The sequence below is a fragment of the Dermacentor variabilis genome, chromosome 3 (assembly GCF_050947875.1).
Source record: "Dermacentor variabilis isolate Ectoservices chromosome 3, ASM5094787v1, whole genome shotgun sequence".
NCBI lineage: Eukaryota > Metazoa > Arthropoda > Arachnida > Ixodida > Ixodidae > Dermacentor > Dermacentor variabilis.
In genome coordinates this window covers 192,925,298-192,947,133 of record NC_134570.1, presented here as the reverse complement: position 1 = coordinate 192,947,133, position 21,836 = coordinate 192,925,298, and the positions used below count along the sequence as shown (strand labels likewise).

Here is a 21,836-nt window from a genome sequence, read left to right as displayed (position 1 = left end):
GTACTCGGAGGATGGGTTTTACCCAATATTGGTATCGACCGTCTCACTGTTCCGGTTATAAAGTTAATTAGTAATCTAATTTTTGTATTGAGTTCTTCAATAACTACTTGGAGGTATTTCAAAACGTATAACCTCGGTGGTGACATAAGTCCCCGCAGGTAGCCTAGTTATGGCATATGTCCTATATTTAACTAATTTCAAACGTATTTTCTGAAGCATCTTGTATGTGCCATGCAAGAGTTTTCCTTTTCTGAACTTATCAGGTCTCATGTACTAAAAGCATGCTCTTTCTAATCTAAGCTTATACATTCTTCTTCTCCCTGCAGGCACACCGTTACAAGGCCACGTCCCGGCAGTTTATTGCAAAATATTCAACACTTTACTGAGAGGCATGTTTCTTTTGCCCGTAAAATTTTTGTTCTCCTGTTTTATTCTTTATCGCCAGTGCTTCTCCATTCAAAAATGTGCACACATGAGCTGACAAAATGAAGCAGTGATAGGGTAACTCAAACGAAGCACTAAGTCAATCCTGATGCTTATTAAAGAAAAAAAAACGGCTTTTAAAGCTACTACAGGAAAGTGTTTAATAACATTCTCTGGGAATCTTCCGATGGAAACCAGCTTTTGAAAGTGCGTCTCTCTCTATTTGCTGCTGTCCCGTCGCTAGCGCGTTTCGTGAATATGGAGTTATGAAGTCCACAAACTCTATGGCAAACTATAACAGCAGCATTCATGAAACTTGGCTGATATTCAAACAAAAAATAAACAACTTAGCGAACCAGTTTATACCCAAAATCACCTTTCGAACACATGAACAAAAACCATGGTTTAACAATTCGTTAAAAAGACTAGAAAACAAGAAGAAACGCATGTATCGTGCCGCAAAGTGCAGAATGAACACGTGTGCATGGGAAAAATACTACACTGCTGAACGCGCATACCTATCAGCGATTCGCAAGGCGAAAGATGCATTCTTTGGTGATGACCTTGGGAAACTTTTAATCAATAACACGAAAAAATTCTGGCAGGTGATAAACCCTCAAGAAAGGCACAGTGTAACACTTACCAATGAAGGAGGTGAAACGGTCGACGATGTAGAGTGCGCGAACCTTTTTAATGCAGCTTTTGTCTCGGTATTTACAGAAGAGCCTACCACGTCCCCTTTTTCTTCGCGTACTAACGAAACAAGCGTTAAGCCAACCATTACATTTTCCCCAGCTGGTATCTCATCGTTAATTGACAACCTTAAACTCACATCGTCAGCTGGCGTGGATAACATTAATTCGAAACTGTTAAAGAATACTAAACACGTCACCGCGGTGTTTCTGTGTATGCTATTCTCGCAGTCACTTTCAACTGGTGAAGTACCACATGACTGGAAGGTGGGGAGGGTTGTTTCCATCCACAAATCAGGTGACAGGAATTGCACGCTTAATTATCGCCCCATTTCATTAACGAGTGTGCCCTGTAAGCTCATGGAACACGTCATGTACACAGAAATCATGAAATTTCTTAACTCGAACAAGTACTTTCATTCTTCACAGCATGGGTTCCGCAAAGGCTTTTCCTGCGAAACACAACTGGCCATTTTCCTGCATGATATTCACACTAATTTAGATTCTAACCTCCAAACAGACGCGATATTTCTAGATTTTGCAAAAGCGTTTGACAAGGTACCACACCAACGTCTACTACTAAAACTTTCTCTTGCGAACCTTCACCCCGACATTTCGCGATGGATTGAAGCGTTCTTGACAAACAGATCTCAGTTCGTTACAGTTAACAACCGCGCATCTAACCACCTACCAGTGACTTCCGGTGTACCGCAAGGATCTGTTCTTGGACCCCTACTCTTCTTAATATACATTAATGACCTACCCCTGCACGTGTCTTGCAACGTTCGTTTGTTCGCAGACGACTGCGTCATTTATAGAACAATTACTAGCACATCTAATCAAGACTTACTTCAGGAAGAGATTAACTGTTTACAGCAATGGTGCGAGCGGTGGTTAATGGAACTTAATCCTAAGAAATGCAACTTGGTGGTATTTTTTTGTCGGCGCGACCCATCTCCTTACCAATACACAATTAATAACATTCCCGTGTGTGCTGCGCAGTCTTACAAGTACCTAGGTGTTACTATATCTAACGACTTATCCTGGCGAACACACGTCAGTAACATCATTTCATCTGCTAACAAATCGCTGGGTTTTCTCAAGCGTCATCTAAAACGCGCCCCCAAACCTGTTAAACTACTGGCCTACCAGTCAATAGTCCGACCAAAATTGGAATATGCATCCGCCATATGGAATCCACACCAAACATATCTCATTAACGCAGTCGAAGCCGTTCAAAACCGTGCCACAAGGTTCATCCATTCTAATTATTCATATGACGTGAGCGTGTCTTACTTAAAGAAAGAATTGAATTTACTTCCCCTTTGTACGCGCCGGCGCACTGGAACCCTTTCACTTTTCCATAACTTTTAACACAGCTCGCTTAATCAACCACCCTATATCCTCCCCGCAGCCCGAACATCTCATCGTACACGCCACACTTTTCAAGTGGGCCGCCCTCGCATGCGCACTGCTACCTCTACCGCCTCATTCTTTTGCCATGCCGCTAGATTGGAACAATCTGCCCCACCAAATCTCCGCCATCATTTGCCCTAGTACATTCATGAAGAGTGTCACTGCGCACTTTTCACAATAGAAATGACTTGTGTTAATAGACTTATATGCTCGTGCAAGTTTAGTTTGTATTACTTAGTTCCATGTATTTGCGTTGACGTATGTAACCCTTTATCACATACAGTTTTTTGTTGTTGTTTGCGTGTTCACTTATGTATTATGCAAATTATGTACTATTGTATTCCCACCCCTTATGTAGTACCCCTATCAAGGGGTCTTTAAGGTAATAAAATGAAATGAAATGAAATGAAACTCCGGCCTCTTACGCCTTCGCACGTCTTTCTCAAGCATCGGGGCCCTAACTCCATGGCGCTCCTTTAAACCTGGAATGAATAATGGCATGCACTATTATATGCACAAACTCGCCTCAGTGACAGTGAGTGTAGCCAGGATAGAAATATCCGCCAGGGTGACGTCGTCGCCCGACAGAAACTTGTTCTCGCCAAGAAACCCTCCGAGAAGGTCCAACGCACGCACCAGCGGCTTCTCCTGCTCGGAATCCGGCAGTGGTCCACCGAATATCACCGGGTACTGTTGAACAAGCAAGGTAGTTATCGCCACCGATGACGCAGCCGCAATTTGGACATGTTCGAAATGCGAAATCTGAACCAAGCAAAACTTCACCTGGCTTAGTGAAGTTTTTGGTGAACTGAGCTACACTATTTCGTGCCACTTTACATGAAATTCTATTGTTCCTGTAAACACATAAGTTCTGATGTTTATGTAGTTCAACTATCTGTTGCTCTCAGTACACAATGGCGAGATTCATCACACTTTACGGAACTACGCCTAGATTCATCTTAGGCGCAGATGTCTAAACATATTGAAACGTCTATAAAATTGACCATGGATGGTTTTTTTTTAGTGGCGCAAGGGCCAGTTGTGTCAAAAGAGCGCTAGAGCAATTTTTTAATACTGTGAGATACTGTTATGTGAGACTGTGTCGGTACCAAGGCTGTAAGTGGGCCTAAAATTACCGCAAAATGCCTAGAAATTTTGCAGTAAAGATATAAACGTGCGCAGAGAGGCGTAAAATCCTTAATATTTGACAGTGGTGGAAGATAAACAAGATAAGAACAGTACCTGTCAATAATCGTGGTATAGTATAAATTCCTGTCCATTTATAAAATGCTGGAAGTTATCGCTTCGCTTCACGTGTTGATGCAGGTGCAGTGAGACCAGCGACTATTGTAAGGTGATACCAATTTCTCCCTTCTATGTAAAGAAGGCTGCAAACATGCAATAGCAGTTAGCGGCCGTGTGTAGCTGTAATTCGCAATGTGCCGACTTCACTCAGGAATGCTATCACCGTGCTTATTTTAAAAAGTTATTTTCCAAGCAAGAAAGCAGGGTTTAGTAAATACGGTGCATATACATTCGGGGAAAATATTTTCTCTGTAGTTCTAAGTGATTGCATTCTATTAGGACACAAATGGAAAATCAGACATCCACCGGTTCATAGCAATTGCTATAAAGCAAACCCAACGGGTTCCTGGAAAGAAAGGCCTCACAGTTGAAGAAAAATGCGTCCTGGTCCGGGACTCGGACCCGGGACCACCGCCTTTCCGAGGCAGCCACCCTACCATCTGAGCTAACCAGACGGCTAGCAGATGGCAGGGCGAAGTCGAATTTGTCGACAACACGAAGCAAAGGCAAGAGTTTGACTTAGAGTCAAACTCTATTAAAATTATCGGGTTTTACGTGCCTAAACCACTTGCTGATTATGAGGCACGCCGTAGTGGAGGACTCCAGGAATTTTGACCACCTGGGGATCTTTAACGTGCACCTAAATCTAAGTACGCGGCTGTTTTCGCATTTCGCCCCATCGAAATGCGGCCGCCGTGGCCGGGATTTGATCCCGCGACCGCGTGCTCAGCAGCCCAACACCATAGCCACTGAGCAACCACGGCGGGTAGTCAAACTCTATTAGGACATTTACTACATTGAGTATTTCTCCACACCTGCTGCAGGTGGTGGTGGGGGGGGGGTAGGGTTCGTTTCCAGTTCGATGGTAAGAACGTGTCCGAAATTGTGTCCTATTCTCAGTCGGTGGAGTGCCAAATCAGTTTGCCTAGCTTTTTTTCCAAACACCCAGTTACCTATTTGGGGCTTGACCGCGCATATTTTATTATGTGTCCCTTATTCCGCACATGTTGCCAGTACTCTTTCAATTCATACGAAGGAAATGTTTTAAATCGAGGACTTGCACGTAACGTTGCTTCCCGGGGCTGCAGAGGGGACGGATGTAGCATTGCGGCAAGCGAAGCGAGCACATTGCCTTCAAAGCATGTATGCCCAAGCACCCAACATATTGTTATGAGGTGCTTAGATAGATATGCCATGCAAAGCGCAGAGTAGAGTTCATTCAGTACAGAGGTTTTTTGCTTAAGGACTGCACTGTTATTACTACATCTAGCGCGCCTTTAAATATAACAGGTCTGCTAAGTATTTCTTTTCTGATGTCGGCATTACACAGTCGACATTATTTCAAAAGCCTCGGCAGGGAAAATACTCGCTTGTCTAATCAGAAAAACTCATAACTCAAAAGATGAGCCAACAGCCGCGAAGAACACTTTCACAGGATATTTATAACAGTCCCCATAAAATCCCGGGTGGGGGTGTTTCGCTTGGAATTCTAGGAATTAAGTACCTCCTTAGTGTAGCGTCGGGGACGTGTGAAGATATTTGAAGAAAAGATATGTAAATTTCGAGGTGTTGCCATGGCCATGGTCGCGTTGAGCACATCGGTGACATTATTCGATTATCAAAGAAGTGGAATACCAAGGTTGTGAGCTAGGCTTTTATTAAGCAGTGAGAAAATAACTCTTGTGGAGGATCGCCTCAAACATTCACAGGATATTACGATACTCCCGGATGCGAATTTTCAGCGCAGCTGTTTATGAGTTTTGAATTGGTGGTATATTGTGACAAAGAATTTGATTCTGTACGACAAGGTCCTCTAGGCGGCGGCGCTGAGTCTCCGGGGCAGACAAAAACTTTCAACGATTGCGTCCCTGATTATACAGAAGGAACCGACATTATGATTTGTATTGCAAAGTGGTAGAGGCAATGAAGAAACACACAGTGTCGAAACCGTGAGTTACAAATTTAACTCTTTATTGGGCGAACTTATGCACAGCAACACAAGTAATACTCAAGCAGAACGACAGTGGCGAGCGCCGTCGGCGATCATGGAAAATCTGGTCTGTGGTTCGAGCGCGTCCTCATTTATGCATGGCACGTCCAAGGTTCTAGTGTAATGGGAGGTGTTCACGTGGCGTCCAGAAAATACCACGCAATTCGCGTCACGCATACAATCCGATTACAATCAATTCACCGAGTACGACACTCTCTAAGGCGAAATTTGAGCGCAGCTCTATACGAGGTCGCGGGATCGAATCCCGGCCACAGCGGCCGCATTTCGATGGGGGCGAAATGCGAAAACACCCGTGTACTTAGATTTAGGTGCACGTTAAAGAACCCCAGGTGGTCTAAATTTCCGGAGTCCTCCACTACGGCGTGCCTCATAATCAGAAAGTGGTTTTGGCACGTAAAACCCCATAATTATATATATTATTATGTGTGTTTTCATTTCGCGATATATTGGCTGGCACAGACAATCTATCTCGTGCGGCACGTTCCAAACGGGGCGAATTGTGGCGCATCTGCCTCGCTAATCGTGAGATCGTGAGAGGCAGCGTGCAGGTGACGCGTAGGTGCGATTCAGAGCTGACGCACCAGACACACCTTCGGTCATGTAGCGCGGTTTCCATACAGACAATGCGTGCTGCTCTTGCGCCATATCGTAGCCATCGTGGCCGCTGGCCCGTCTTGCGCAGCACTACGCTATTCGTCCGACGCTTTGGTTCCACGAACGACGAGAGCGGCTCTTCGTCGTCTTCGCCGCGGAGAAGGCGTGCCATCAGTGTCAGCAGCGACAACACTCGAGGCAACGTCACATCGAGCCTTACTCATAGCCCTTCGTCATCAGCCCTTGCAGCAGCAGTGATCCCCGCCACACACGCTAGTACTGTCGACTAACCTCAGTAGCTGACGCCACGTACGAGCGTTATACTCCTCACCTCACGATTGGCTTCTGTTCTGCGTATTCGGGTCGTTGCCGCGAAGTGGGGAACGCCAGCCCTCGCAACTTTTAGAAGTAATGATAGGATCAGTAGCGATAAGTTGTTATCGCCTCGTTATCGCTGCCATTCCGCGTGTGCTATACTGCGTGTGAGCGTTTTGCCGGCTGCGACGCGTCGAGGTGACCGCGACGTTCCAGCTGTGTTCTTGCTGTTACGAAATGTGTTCGCAAGCTACAAACCGTCCTATGTATGTGCGATGTGTCGCAGCGTTGCTGGGTGTAGAAGTGCTCGTTCTACGCGATGTGCGTGTGCTCAGAAGTGAACTGTGCAGAAGTGTTGCCGATCGCGTTTTCATATTTAATACCCCTACAGATAATCACACCGGCCTTTTCTGCTTCGTACATCTATCGTTTCTTTCAAAAGTTGTTGCTGCACGGTTGAAGATGCTTCTATCGGTGGGGGGAAATTAGTGAATATCATAATAATTGCATACTTCCTGACGTTCAGCGCTGTCGTGAAATGTGGACGCGCCTGAGAGCACTAATGCAAATTTCTGGCAGCCTGGATTTTCATAATGTGGACATTAGTGTGAAGAGCAAGAATTTCTAGATTTCACGAAGTAAATTGCTTTATATTTTGTGATGCAAGCGGCTTACATAACCAAAACCTAAGTTGCTTGTTTTTGACTAGTGACTAAGCACAGAGTCTGTGAAGACACCAGTGGCGTGGTAGATAAATATGTTATAGGTAAGAACTGGATACTACCTTCTTATTGAGTAAAAATTTTACGTTTGCTGACAAAAATCAATATGAATGTAAAAATAAACACGTATGACGGCTAGTAAGAAGTAAGTGTCATGGTGTTATATAATATTCTGCTAGCAGCCAGCACAACTGCGTGAAAGAAATTTTGCCCAAAGTTCTTCCTCACTGGCTAGCCATGGTCACGTTACTAATGCAGGCAGAATTGGGTAAGTGAAAGTTTGCTGTTACTTTATATATCCACCCTATTTGATTATCTGGTTCGTGTCACCTGTTTTGGCGCGAGCCTTCAGTTTAAAGCGAACAATAGCACAAGTACCAGTATTATATGCCACATAAGTGCTTTATTTTCTTTCCTCGTGTTCATTCTGCCAACAGTCATTAGCAAATAATGTGCGTTAAACTGACTTCGACCTGCAAAGTAGATCCATTAAATGCTTTCCCAGTGCACTTCCATCTGCCAGTAAGCTTACTGCTACCTATCATTCGTGGGTGTGGGATGTTGGACGCTATAAGTGGTTATCTGACTGATGTTTATTTTGCATAGGCCACAGTTCCACTCATTAACTGAACCGTTTTCAGTTGCGCTGCCAGACTATGGAATAAGGGGGACCTTGCCTCTTGTCATTCTTTAGCGTGTTCATGGCAACAGTGCATTGTCCCTGAGAAGTCAGCTGCTATCACAATATAAAACGCGCCTACTGGCTGCTATGAGTTTATCCTGAACACTAATTTTAACAGTTATGTCAGCATTAGTTATGTGACCGAATCCAGCCAATGAGGACGAACTGCTGGCAAAATTTTCAAGTGACTCTGCCGGCAGAGTGTCTGCTTCCTATATTATGTTAGCCACACTGCTTTGTCAGTGTTCTGAATTGTTCTTTTTTGATAGAAATTTACTGCCCAGCCAGACAAGATATTGCCAAACCATCAATTTTAGGCCCGTACACATGGTCACTTCTTTATTTTTCGATATTTAGACATGACACTCATGTCTAGCTTAGATTAGCAATATCACCTTAACTTATGCACAGAGTTGAGTTGCTGCATGTGAGAACAAAAATCGCTGCGTAGCTAATGAGAATTAGACTGGTACGAAAGAATTATTTGTCTTTATGGCTTGTGCTGTTCATTTGATGCACACAGTAACACGTAAACACAAATGTATGTGTACCTTGCATCTACGTGCATGTGTGTGTGAATAAAACAGCACAACTTCTAATATCAAAGCACGTTGCCCTACCTATACCCATTAAAGATGTTCTATGTGGTATTCAGCTCATCTTATTGAAGTTTTATCACATGGTGCAGTTACATTTCATACCTGTATGTAAACAAATTTAGGAACTGTATTCCGTGCATCTGATAATGCATGTTTTTGGCCAACGCAGTACGAGGGGTAGCAGCTTTTTATTTAGCTTTAGCCATAGCTTATTAGAGGGATCTTGTTGATTATGCCATCCAAACAACTCATATAAAGGTTCGTGTTTAGTGTACCAGCAGTGAAATACTGAATGCAGCTGCAATTCTTTGTATACTAGTGAGATTAATTCCACTCCTCATTGTTCTGTCACGTGTTGTTCTTCAGTCTTACATGGTGTCAGTATTTGGCGTCATGAGTTCTAGGCTAATTTTCGTATGGGCCTTTCGATGAAGTGAAATCTGCCTCTTCAACAGTTAGTTTAGTGGAAAGCCACCACTGAACCAATAGCTGAAATACCCATTCCTGCATGCTTTTCGCCAATCTGGTAGTGTGCGGAAACTATGTGTGATACATCACTTCAACTACACGAATAATCACACAGCTAAACCGGCCACATATAGTTAATTCATTGATATAGGCAGATGAAGATGTTGCACGTATACAACAGTTACTCATCCCTTGAAATGTGAATGACCCAAACCTTCATCAGCATATTGGTCACAACCATCCAGCAGCACAAGTGGGAACACTTGTGCTATCACAAGCGAAAACAAGTGGATTAGTACCACTACCTCAGCTGGTTTGTCGTGATTACCTTTCCTGCAAGTTTCTTGTTGATATTTTATAGGATTCCTACTTTATGAATTAACAGCTTTCACAACATTTACTGCGCTAATGAAGGCACACCACAGATACCAGTACTGAAGGAGGTATATACAAGTAGGACAGAGAACTTATGGGTAGGTTAAAAAATAAACAAGTAAAACTATGTCAAATAAACTATATTCACATTAGAAGATATACCATCGGCAATGAATGCACATTCAGAACATGCGATAAGTGCCCTGTGTGGAAGATTGAGACCTGTGATGCCCAAAACCTGTTTGCCTTTAAAATATTGACATAAAGGAAAATTCCAGCCTGTACTGCTGTGTCGGAGGGTAGAATATCAAAGGAGAGGTGCAAAACGGATTTTGCATGTAGTAGACCCTTATGGATGTGCTACTCAAGTTGTGCCAAGCATAGTTATCTGTGTGCAAAGCATTGGACAAGGTACCATATGTTTGTCTGACACATTAAAAATCATTTTCATTCAACATTCTCAGCTCTAAATGTGAAATGCATGCCGTTTTCAGCTACAAATAGCGTGTATACATATTTGACCTGCATCACAAAGAGCTGATGTGACAAAAAAATGTGTACACCTTAGTGATATGTTGCTTTTCATGGTGTCCAGTTTACTTAATAGATTTTTGAATTTGCGGATTGCTTCACATGTTTATAGCTAAAAACCACAGAAAACTACATCCATTGTGACTGCGAGGTCACAACACGAGGATTTTTGTGGTATCCTTCCTGTGCATCGATGTGTGCTTGCACTATAAATGTAAAATGTCACACCTGCAAAACTGAACATCCACCCTTAGATTTCAAACGGTTTTTTTAATGCTCAGCAGTAATGCTTATCAGCACATTCTGAGAGCATATCTACACCACCTTAATTTAAGCGCAATGCAAAGGGATGTTTGTGCATAGCCAAACTGTTCTAGCGTGCCTGCAGGAATACAGCATTGTCCAGTGGCACTGTATAGTCAAGGCATAACAGTGAACGACTAGTAAACGAAGCGGCTGATAATACTAAGCTGACCCAAATTAGGAGCATTATATTATCTAACCCACATGCAAAGTTGCTTCCAGTGTACTGAATAACCACAGCTTTGATTTGCCAAGTTATATTGCTGCACCCACACAACGCTGAGACAAGGTGTGTACAATGCATCAAGTTGTGAACAATGCATCAAGGAATGTAAGATTACTTGTGATGTGTGCATTTGAATAGTAGATAGCAATGCACACCCGATTGACGAGTATCCATGATTTATTCTTGAACAAACTTACATTTGGCACAGAGGCTGAGCCACTGCGGCCTCTTGGCTGCCAATTTCTGTGCTTTCACAGTGCTAAAGGGGGTACCATTCATTTGGCTACCCGAATAGTGAATAAGTAATGGAGCACAACAATCTTTCAGTTTCACGCAGAACACATTGTGCATAATTCACAAAACTGCACGTAAGGAACTATTCGCTGGTTTGTCATGCAAATAAAAAATAGCAATGAATGTTTCCTCTCTTTTTGTGTAGCCCTGTCTTCCGCCCTACGTGCCTTCATTTCATTGTCATGTGCATCTTAAAACAGCAACTAATTAAGAAAGACAAACACAAAACTACAAACTCCATCAGACTTTTCATACCACAAGAGGTCACTGTACTCACTGCTAAGCTACACTTGATAATCTCGGTTTGCTTTGAAATAAATACAGGCACTGGCCAGCTGTTTATGTTGTACAATGCATTTTTCATTTTCCTAAAATATGGCTGTGCATGAGCTAGCTTGGTTGTTACTGCATAAATACATAAACAACATGCAGGCAATGCCCAACTAACTCATATAACCTGAGCAGACCTTATTTTTATATGCAGAACAATCAAAATAGAACACGCATGTATGATGCTGACAGTATCAACAGTCTCAAGTCGAACATCCCTGTTTGGTGCCATGGGTGAAAGAGGGAGCATGGCTGTCAAGATACTGCTTAATTTTGTGCGCTTTGGTAATGTTTCTACATCATTGAAATGTTAAATGAGGTATGTTAAGTTGCAAGGTGGCAACATTGGCCATCCAGGCTGGCAAGAAAGAATCCAAATGTTCGATTTCACTCAAAACAAGTTTTCTTATCAGCAATGTAAATTATATGCTTTCAATAAATAGTCCCCTCGGAAACATCTCATGAGTATACCAATATCTTCATAAGGTCACCGCTATACATACATATTGCTTTAAGCCAGTCATAATGAATTGTACGCTCACTGCTTAACCTCTAATTCCTTGCTGCATGAAGTTAACCACTTATGCACAACCTCTTTGCACATGGTGAGAACTTCATTCATCGCTAAGCACATACTTAAGGTGATGTTTTGTTTGGAAAGTTTACAAGCAGCAAGTATTAAATTTTTAAGGTGCAGGTTTGATGTCTCATCTTTGGTGCCTTTATATCTGTAAAAAAAAGGAAAAGGCATTCCGTGCATCCAACTGCCTTAAGCGCTCTTTTAAAATTGGCAGAGTAAAAAAAAAGAAAAGCACGAGCAAGCGTATCAGCAAGCTGTACGCGGAGCCTCATACGCGTGCTCATTGGTAAAAAGGCGTCTTGGCGACCTACGCAAATGCATTCCGCGACAGATGTGCGTGTGTTCCGTATTCTTGCAAGCTGTCACTAGCACTACAGGAACCGCGCCACTGCGCTTCCGGCGACACTATCAGTTTTGCCTGACGCAGAACGCAGCACGTTGGATAATTACAGAGGTTTTGTTCAACCAGCCAAAGCAACGCGCACTGAAAGTAATCATCCGAGAATACGTCGCGTGCTGCGACGTGATGCGCTTGCAATACATCTGTATAAGGTGGCGCAGATACGACGACTGTGCAATGTTTCGAAGAAGGATAACGGTGCCGATTCAACACATACAGCTGCAGAAGAGAATGTGGCAGCCTAGAGTCGCATTTTCACCGTGACGTGAAAACTTGAAATCACATATGCAAAAATTTGCCAGTGTCATCTGCTGTGAAAGGTAGTTGCCAACCCTTAAACACCTTTGCTCCGCCGAACGGTTGCCAGCTGTCATCAGGCCGCGTCGCCCAATAGGAGTGCGCGGCGATCCGCTCGTGCGGATTGGGCGTAAACCGGATTTTGCGACACCACCCACCTCTTGAGCGTCCGCACGCGGGTGGGCTAGTGCGGAACGGACGGGCGGATTGACCATGTATAGGCCCTTACGGCGACGCCGCCGGCGCTCGCCGCAGGAACGGGCTATTAATAGTTGCGATCTAAAAGTTTTGGTGACAACAGCGAACGGATAAAACTATTGATAGCATTCGAGAAACTTCTCATACGTGCAGGTGCATCGTGCGTGGAGGGATAACGTTTAATATTTATTAGCCTGTGAAAAGCAGTAACCGCATAACCGAAGAAATATAAAGAAGTGAACAGACGACGCGCAGTGGCCTTGTGCCATCTCGTAGCGAATGTCGCAGGACACGTCTTGCGTGGCACTACGCTCTTCTCCTTACGCTCTCCTCCTCGTGCTTTCTTCGCTACGCCGTCTTTCATTCCCCGATACGCTCTGCCTTGCTCTTTTATCTTTCGCTGTTGTACTCGTTCTCTTGGTTATGTCGGCGCTCGTCACAGAAACGGGCGCCTAAACGCTGCCCTCTAGAACAGGGCAGCGAAAAACATGCAATAATCACACGATGACATGGATGTTTAGGCCCCTCAGAAGTGACCTTTGAGAAGTAAATGAAACTGCAATGTTGTACAATGATGTACGCAGGTGGAGCGACCACTCGCTTCACTAAATAGAGGCTTGGATTGAGGCTTGTTCGAAAAGCTGCAGTCATTAAACGTGGCCAGAGTGATGGGCAAGATAAATCATCTTTGTAAATATGGCGTTGCCGGTCGATATACAAGTTATCCATAATCTAGGCAATAGCGCATGAGACCCCGACAAATGTTCACTAGGTATTTCCTGTCACTGGCCCAAGTTGCGTGTGAAAATATTCTTAATATATTGGTGGTCTTCAGGCACTTTGCCTCGAAGTACTTAATGTGAGGAATAAGCATTACCTTTAAGTCAAAGCGTACTCCTAGAAATTTGTGCTGGCTAAGTACAGGCAGATGTACTCCATGCAGCTTAATGGCAGGATCCGCAGTTAGGCCCCTATTCCGAGAGGAAAGCACGCACGAACAATTTTACCGTTGAACCTCAAGCCATTCTCATCTGCCCAATTCGACATTTTGCTAACAGCAAGCTTGGCTTGCCTTTCACAGATGGCAAGATTGCAATACTTGAAAGCTATTCGGACATCATCTCCATAAACGGAGTAAGCAATATTTGGTGACACAGCAGAAAGCAGCGAATTAATTTTAACAATAAGCAGTGTGCAACTCAGGACGCTTCCCTCAGGTACATCAGTTTCCGGAATAAAATGTATTGACAATGTGTTTGGGAGTTGAGTTAGCAGGCTTTTACGCCTCGTAGGGTTTTGTGTTGCCGGCGCGGAGCGCACGGTGCAGGTTTGTTGTCGCTTCCCCCTGTTTTACCAAGGTTTGCTTCATGCTCACAGGGTTCGACGGCATTTGCATGGCGCGGGCATCCTTTCCCAGAGCGATTCACCCGTGAAGAAAGCCGAGTGTCGGGCCGGGGGGTCGTCTGTGCCCATTTTGGTTGACCGGTGGTACCCGGCGGCCGCATGGTTTTGAGCCCACGCCCTCCCGCAGCCGAGGCGGACACTCAACGACGAGGCCACGGCTGCGCCACGAGTACTACTACACGCAGAGACAAAGCAACAGCGCGCGCATGCGATCCCATAGATAAAGATGAATATATATATATATGCGTGCTCTGTTGCTTTGTCGCATTGTTCCATTAGATCTCATAGATGAGATGAATATTTACAATTATTATTATGGTTATAATTATATTCGAGTGCTGATTGCTGTGCTATCGTTCTTAAGGAAGCTTTCCCTCAAGTCTAAATATGTTAAGGCAGTTTGTTGTGTGCGTATCATGGCCACGCGCGCTTAAATCGCCTTCCGTTTCTCTACCACGGGTGCGCTTTAAAACCACGGCGCTGCAATTTTGCTTTCCTTTCCTTCCTTCTCCGCCTTTAAGCTGGCTCTCTTAAATACTACACGCAGAGACAGAGCAACAGCGCGCGTATGCGATCTCATAGATGAGATGAATATATATATATATATATATATATAGAAAATTATCAGTCATAGCTCTCGTAGTATAGCCCACTGGGCCGTTTCCTTTTTTTTTCTTCGAAAATAGTCCTATTAGGGTTATTATAATTACACGAAGGTATTTCGCCCTCGTCAGTAGCAGTCCCTCAGATAGTTATTCTGGCGGCTAGCTTCCCACGCTATGCGTGCCGCCCTCGCACCTGTTTAAGCTTTTCCTAGACGCTAGAGTTATACTAGGTCCGCGCAACCTTGAGCGATGGGAAAGCGCGTTTTCCCCTCTTGGCCGGCGGAAAATGGAGGCTTTGTTCCGGCCGCAGAGTCCTCCCCGTCTCAGTAAGGTGCCTGGTGGTGGTCTCGCGCGGACGATGCCCTCTCGGTGAGCGCTTATTCCCCCTCATCTTTTAAGAGGTTCAATACTTACAAGCATTTGTCTCGCAAACCATATTTATTTCAAGAGAGTTTTACACGTCTCAATAATTTCTCTCGTCGTATTCGAGTGCTGATTGCCGTGTTATAGTTTGTTAACGAAGCTTTCCCTCAAGTCTAAATATTTTAAGGCAGTTTTCCTAGTCTATAAAGCCGCTCAAGTTCGCTCTTCTCCTCGGGCGGCCAATTTTCCAAGAAACTATGCCTTCCGCGGACAATCATCAGTCGCGGACAACATCAGTCCCTTTCCACGTAAGTATGAGGCTCGGAGCAGGGGCTATGGCGCTTGAAAGTAACCTGGGGCCTGACGAACCAACCGACTGAGCTATCTTTCCGGGCAACATCCAAGGGTCACGAGTTCAAATCTTCTCTTATGTTCCTTTTTTTCCCCCAAATTTTTTTTTCTTTTTAATGTCTTTTCCTTTATTTTGTCACTGTACGGGAACCCTCCTTCAAAAAAAAAAGATATATATGGTCAATTATATATGGCCACACATCTGCAGGTCATAAATACCACGTTCAGCCGAGTGCCATCCATGCGGTATAACCGAGCTCAGATTGGTCCACCTTGACTGATCAAATAGGGCACCACTGTAAGTGAAATGAGGCGCACGACTCCTGCGGGACCCGCCGTGGTTGCTCAGTGGCTATGGTGTTAGACTGCTGAGCACAAGGTCGCGGGATCGAATCCCGGCCACGGCGGCCGCATTTCGATGGGGGCGAAATGCGAAAACACCCGTGTACTTAGAATTAGGTGCACGTTAAAGAACCCCAGGTGGTTGAAATTTCCGGAGTCCTCCACTACGGCGTGCCTCATAATCAGAAAGTGGTTTTGTCACGTAAAACCCCATAATTTAATCTTTAATTTAACTCCTGCGGGGACGGTAGAGTATCCGCCTCCCGTGCAAGAAGACCGTGGTTCAAATCCCGGTGCCGCGCAATTTTCCACCGGAAAATACAAAAAAAAAACCGTGTGTTGAGAAAATTGCACAAACAGGCCTGGAGTGCGCCCTGATCCCAGTGACCAGAGCCGGTAACGCACTCTCTCACCAGAGCAGGATTGGCCACCCTGGTGCAGTACTTGGCCACAACCTCCTATATGAATACAACAATCAAACCCCGACCCTCAGTCCCCAGCAGCCGCGAAGCAACTGACCACGGCGGCGGTCAGATCTGTGACGCTGCAGAGGGTGCTAAGAATACCTGGCTCCGGACAGGCCGCCATTGAAATCTGAACCTGGCAACGTTTAACGTTAGAACGTTATCTAGTGATGCGAGTCTAGCAGTGTTATTGGAGGAATTAGAGGGTAGTAAATTGGATATAATAGGGCTCAGTGAGGTTAGGAGGACAAAAGAAGCATATACAGTGCTAAAAAGCGGGCACGTACTGTGCTACCGGGGCTTAGCGGAGAGACGAGAACTAGGAGTCGGATTCCTGATTAATCAGGAAATAGCTGGTAACATACAGTAATTCTATAGCATTAACGCGAGGGTGGCAGGTCTTGTTGTGAAACTTAATAAGAGGTACAAATTGAAGGTGGTACAAGTCTATGCCCCTACATGCAGTCATGATGACCAGGAAGTCGAAAGCTTTTATGAAGACGTGGAATCGGCGATGGGTAAAGTCAAAACAAAATACACTATACTGATGGGCGACTTCAATGCCAGGGTAGGCAAGAAGCAGGCTGGAGACAAGTCAGTGGGGGAATATGGCATAGGCTCTAGGAATAGCAGAGGAGAATTATTAGTAGAGTTTGTAGAACAGAATAATATGCGGGTAATGAATACCTTCTTCCGCAAGCGGGTTAGCCGAAAGTGGACGTGGAGGAGCCCGAATGGTAAGGCTAGAAATGAAATCGACTTCATACTTAATCAAGATGTAGACGTGCTCGGCAAGGTACGCTGCAGTGACCATAGGACGGTAAGAACTCGAATTAGCCTAGACTTGAGGAGGGAATGGAAGAAACTGGTGTACAAAAGCCAATCAATGAGTTAGTGGTAAGAGGGAAACTAGAGGAATTCCGGATCAAGCTACAGAACAGGTATTCGGCTTTAACTCAGGAAGAGGACCTTAGTGTTGAAGCAATGAACGACAATCTCATGGGCATCATTAAGGAGGGTGCAATAGAAGTCGGTGGTAACGCCGTTAGACAGGAAACCAGTAAGCTATCGCAGGAGACGAAAGATCTGATCACGAAACGCCAATGTATGAAAGCCTCTAACCCTACAGCTAGAATAGAACTGGCAGAACTTTCTAAGCTAATCAACAAGCGTAAGACTGCGGACATCAGGAACTATAATATGGATAGAATTGAACAGGCTCTCAGGAACGGATGAAGCCTAAAAACAGTGAAGAAGAAACTACGAATAGGCAAGAATCAGATGTGTGCGTTAAGAGACAAAGCCGGCAATATCGTTACTAATATGGATGAGATAGTTCAAGTGGCTGAGGAGTTCTATAGAGATTTATACAGTACCAGTGGCAGCCACGACGATAGTGGAAGAGAGAATAGCCTAGAAGAACTCCAAATCCCACAGGTAACGCCAGAAGAAGTAAAGAAAGCCTTAGGAGCTATGCAAAGGGGGAAGGCAGCTGGGGAGGATCAGGTAACAGCAGATTTGTTGAAGGATGGTGGTCAGATTGTTCTAGAGAAACTGGCCACCCTGTATACGCAATGCCTCATAGCCTCGAGCGTACCGGAATCTTGGAAGAACGCTAACATAATCCTAATCCATAAGAAAGGGGACGCCAAAGACTTGAAAAATTATAGACCGATCAGCTTACTGTCCGTTGCCTACAAAGTATTTACTAAGGTAATCGCAAATAGAATCAGGAACACCTTAGACTTCTGTCAACCAAAGGACCAGGCAGGATTCCGTAAAGGCTACTCAACAATAGACCATATTCACACTATCAATCAAGTGATAGAGAAATGTGCAGAATATAACCAACCATTATATATAGCTTTCATTGATTACGAGAAAGCGTTTGATTCAGTCGAAACCTTAGCAGTCATGGAGGCATTACGGAATCAGGGTGTAGATGAGCCATATGTAAACATACTGAAAGATATCTATAGCGTCTCCACAGCCACCGTAGTCCTCCACAAAGAAAGCGACAAAATCCCAATAAAGAAAGGCGTCAGACAGGGAGATACGATCTCTCCAATGCTATTCACAGCATGTTTGCAGGAGGTATTCAGAGACCTGGAGTGGGAAGAATTGGGGATAAAAATTGATGGAGAATACCTTAGCAACTTGCGATTCGCTGATGATATTGCCTTGCTTAGTAACTCAGGAGACCAATTGCAATGCATGCTCACTGACCTGGAGAGGCAAAGCAGAAGGGTGGATCTGAAAATTAATCTGCAGAAAACTAAAGTAATGTTTAACAGTCTCGGAAGAGAACAGCAGTTTACGATAGGTAGCGAGGCACTGGAAGTGGTAAGGGAATGCATCTACTTAGGGCAGGTAGTGACCACAGATACGGATCATCAGACTGAAATAACCAGAAGAATAAGAATGGGCTGGGGTGCGTTTGGCAGGCATTCTCAAATCATGAACAGCAGGTTGCCACTATCTCTCAAAAGGAAAGGGTATAACAGCTGTGTGTTACCAGTACTCACATATGGGGCAGAAACCTGGAGGCTTACGAACAGGGTTCTGCTGAAATTGAGGACGACGCAACGAGCTATGGAAAGAAGAATGATGGGTGTAACGTTAAGGGATAAGAAAAGAGCAGATTGGGTGGGGCAACAAACGCGGGTAAATGACATCTTAGTTGAAATCAAGAAAAAGAAATGGGCATGGGCCGGACATGTAATGAGAAGGGAAGATTACCGATGGTCATTAAGGGTTACGGACTGGATTCGAAGGGAAGGGTAGCGTAGCAGGGGGCGACAGAAAGTTAGGTGGGCGGATGACATTAAGACGTTTGCAGGGACAACATGGCCACAATTAGTACATGACCGGGGTAGTTGGAGAAGTATGGGAGAGGCCTTTGCCCTGCAGTGGGCGTAACTAGGCTGATGATGATGATGACAATGTGTTTCCAAATCTAACTCGGAAAGTCTGGTTCGAGAAATATATAAGATTCAACATCTCGACTTGTATGCCCATAGAAGATGTGTCTTGGGGAAAGCCATTGCGCCATGTCGTATTATAAGGTTTATCCATGTCAACAAGGATTGTTAAAATATTGTTTCTGGTCAAGTGCATCTCTTATAATTGTTTCTGTTGCGACAAAGTGATGAGCAGTTGTGTTTTCTCTAAAGGCATATTGATATGTATCCAGCGCATTTTTATTTTCCAGATAATACAGAAATACCCGATTAATCATTTTTTTCGAAAACCTTACAGATGCGACTGGTGAGCGCTATTGGCCCATAGCTGGATACTTAAGATAGGCCCTTTCCTGTCTTTAGGATAGGAATTACGGTAGCTTCATGAGATGCGGAATGTATCTAATAAATTCTGTTAAAAAGCGGAAGTAATGTCATTTGAGTTTCAGCATTCGGGTATCTCGTATTATATACAACTTTGTCACCTCTAGATGAGCAGTCGGTACAGCTTCTCAGTGCAGCCCTAAATTCGGGAAACAGGAACATGACAGTTGCAAGGTTCATTGTCTCCAGCTTTACGACTCAACGGCTTTCTTTCAGCAATAGTATTACATTTCAGATAGGACTCGGATTAGTGTGTGAACTACAGATACGTTTTCAAAACGTATACAAAGAGCGTCACCTTGATGTGCCAAGCCATTGATCGTTCACCAAATCAAATGGATTAGATTGTCGGCCTAGAGTATGTGTAAGGCGCGAGATGGTGCAGCGGTTGTGAAAGGAAAACAAGAGGAGGACAAAGAGTGCGCGTGTGGAGGTGAATCTCGTGCTCAATGGAAGACAGTGTGAAAGAGAGTCAGGCACGAGAACACGCGGCGCCACAACTTAAAATAAAAAAGGAATCAAATCAGAAGAACGCACGTAGTTCCCAGGTGCCAGCCATCTGCGAAAACTGAACTCGGAAGCTCACTAATCAGGCAAAGACAAATCAGCCAGAGCGGCAGAAAAGCGAGGCGCACTGGTAGAAGAAAGGGAGAGTTCCACGAAGCCACGCAAAGGTAAAGATCGGTCACTGGACCGGGAGCGGAAGGCTGGCCGTCGTGTTCCGGACCCAAGCCTGCAGGATTTTAACAGACCGGGCTCTCCTGCCAACTCCTTTCCAGGCATCACAGCTCTACCCGATCACGGACTTCTGCCTGAGGCCGGCGAACACCTGCGCCCGCAAGCAAAGCACGAGAAGTCGGGCTACGGGTCAAGATTGCGCCCAGTTGACTGTCAAGAGCGGTGCCTTCATCTGCACGGGCTTCCAGGCTGGCCGCGTCACATGCCCAAGCCAGAGCTCCTGCACTCTGGTCGCCCATCCGTCGATCAACCACATCGACCTTTTGCGAGGCTAACGTCGCATCTTTCGTCGCATCGCCTCCGCCCCTGCACGTTGAGCAGTTGCGCGCGATCACACTCGTGGTCTGCCCTAACACGCGTGGTGTAGATACTGTTCTAGCTTTGAGTGCAGTAGTTTGTTGGTGCGAATTTTCATTGAGTGTTTCGTTGTTATATATATTTTCGTACGCGTTACATTAAAAGTGTTGTGTACGTTTTGCAACAAATGGATTTTTCCTTAATTGCATTGCCGGAGGCTCCGCTTCGGGGAACCATCGGAAACATTAAAGAAAGAAAAGACCCTGCATCACTGGGCCATATAGTTTTCTCAATCTCTTGCACACGTTAGTCTCATCCCTGTAAGAGTTGATTCCGGAAAGAAACCTTTCCCGACTTTCCCTGCGTGTTTGACGTTGTGTGTGCCGGCCTTTTGATTTCATTTGTTTCAAATTTATAAACTTTTATGTAGTTGGCGAACGACACAAAATGCATCAAGCGTTATGTAGGTTTTTTGTCCACATTTCTGCATGTGTCGTTCACTCAAGGGATTTGTTTCTTGGTTGCGGAACTATGTGTATCCTGTGTACCGTTGATCGATGCATCAATTATTAGAACAGTGATGAATGCGACCATACCACCTAAACTTTATTTATTATTAGACTTGGCGTACGTATGTAAGTTCCCGATATTGTTCCGAATCTGCACAATCTAGTTTTCACCGAGGCGGATAAGCATTATGTCCCAATTATTTTGCCGTATTGCCGCTCAAGCTCTTTATGACTAACTTTCCGCAGTTTTTTCGGGGTCCGGCAACAACAACGGACTTTTCTAACAAACCCACATGGGTGCAGTACGGCGGGGCACATGTCAAAATGCGGGACACATTAGAATGCTCGCCGTGAACAATAGCGTGACGTTAAGATTATCGCAGTATATAAGCAGGACAGCTATCGGCGCTAAAAGCAGCTGCGTTATTGATGGGACAGATATGTATAGTTCGTACACCCAAAGAACAACATGCGGACAAGGAGCTCCGGCGGTAACAGCAACGAGAATGTACACGGCGCCGGCGCGAAATGACCACCGACGAAGAACGTACCCGCGATGTCGAACGAAAACGAAAATCGCGAGGCCGGGCACCTCCGCAGGAGCAACGACGCCAGACTAGCAACAAAAAAATGAAAACCATTCCACTCTGTGAAAATT

At 44.7% G+C, this 21,836-nt stretch overlaps 1 protein-coding gene across 1 annotated transcript in view; it reads right to left on the bottom strand.

Annotated features, from left to right (window-relative positions):
* Nucleotides 1–21,836, bottom strand: part of LOC142574966 (glutathione S-transferase 1-like) — a 91,621-nt gene that overhangs the window by 8,298 nt on the left and 61,487 nt on the right. Inside the window, exon 5 of the mRNA XM_075683944.1 lies at nucleotides 3,057–3,221. Coding sequence (XP_075540059.1) covers nucleotides 3,057–3,221 — 165 coding nt within the window. The remainder of the gene's footprint in view (nucleotides 1–3,056; nucleotides 3,222–21,836) is intronic.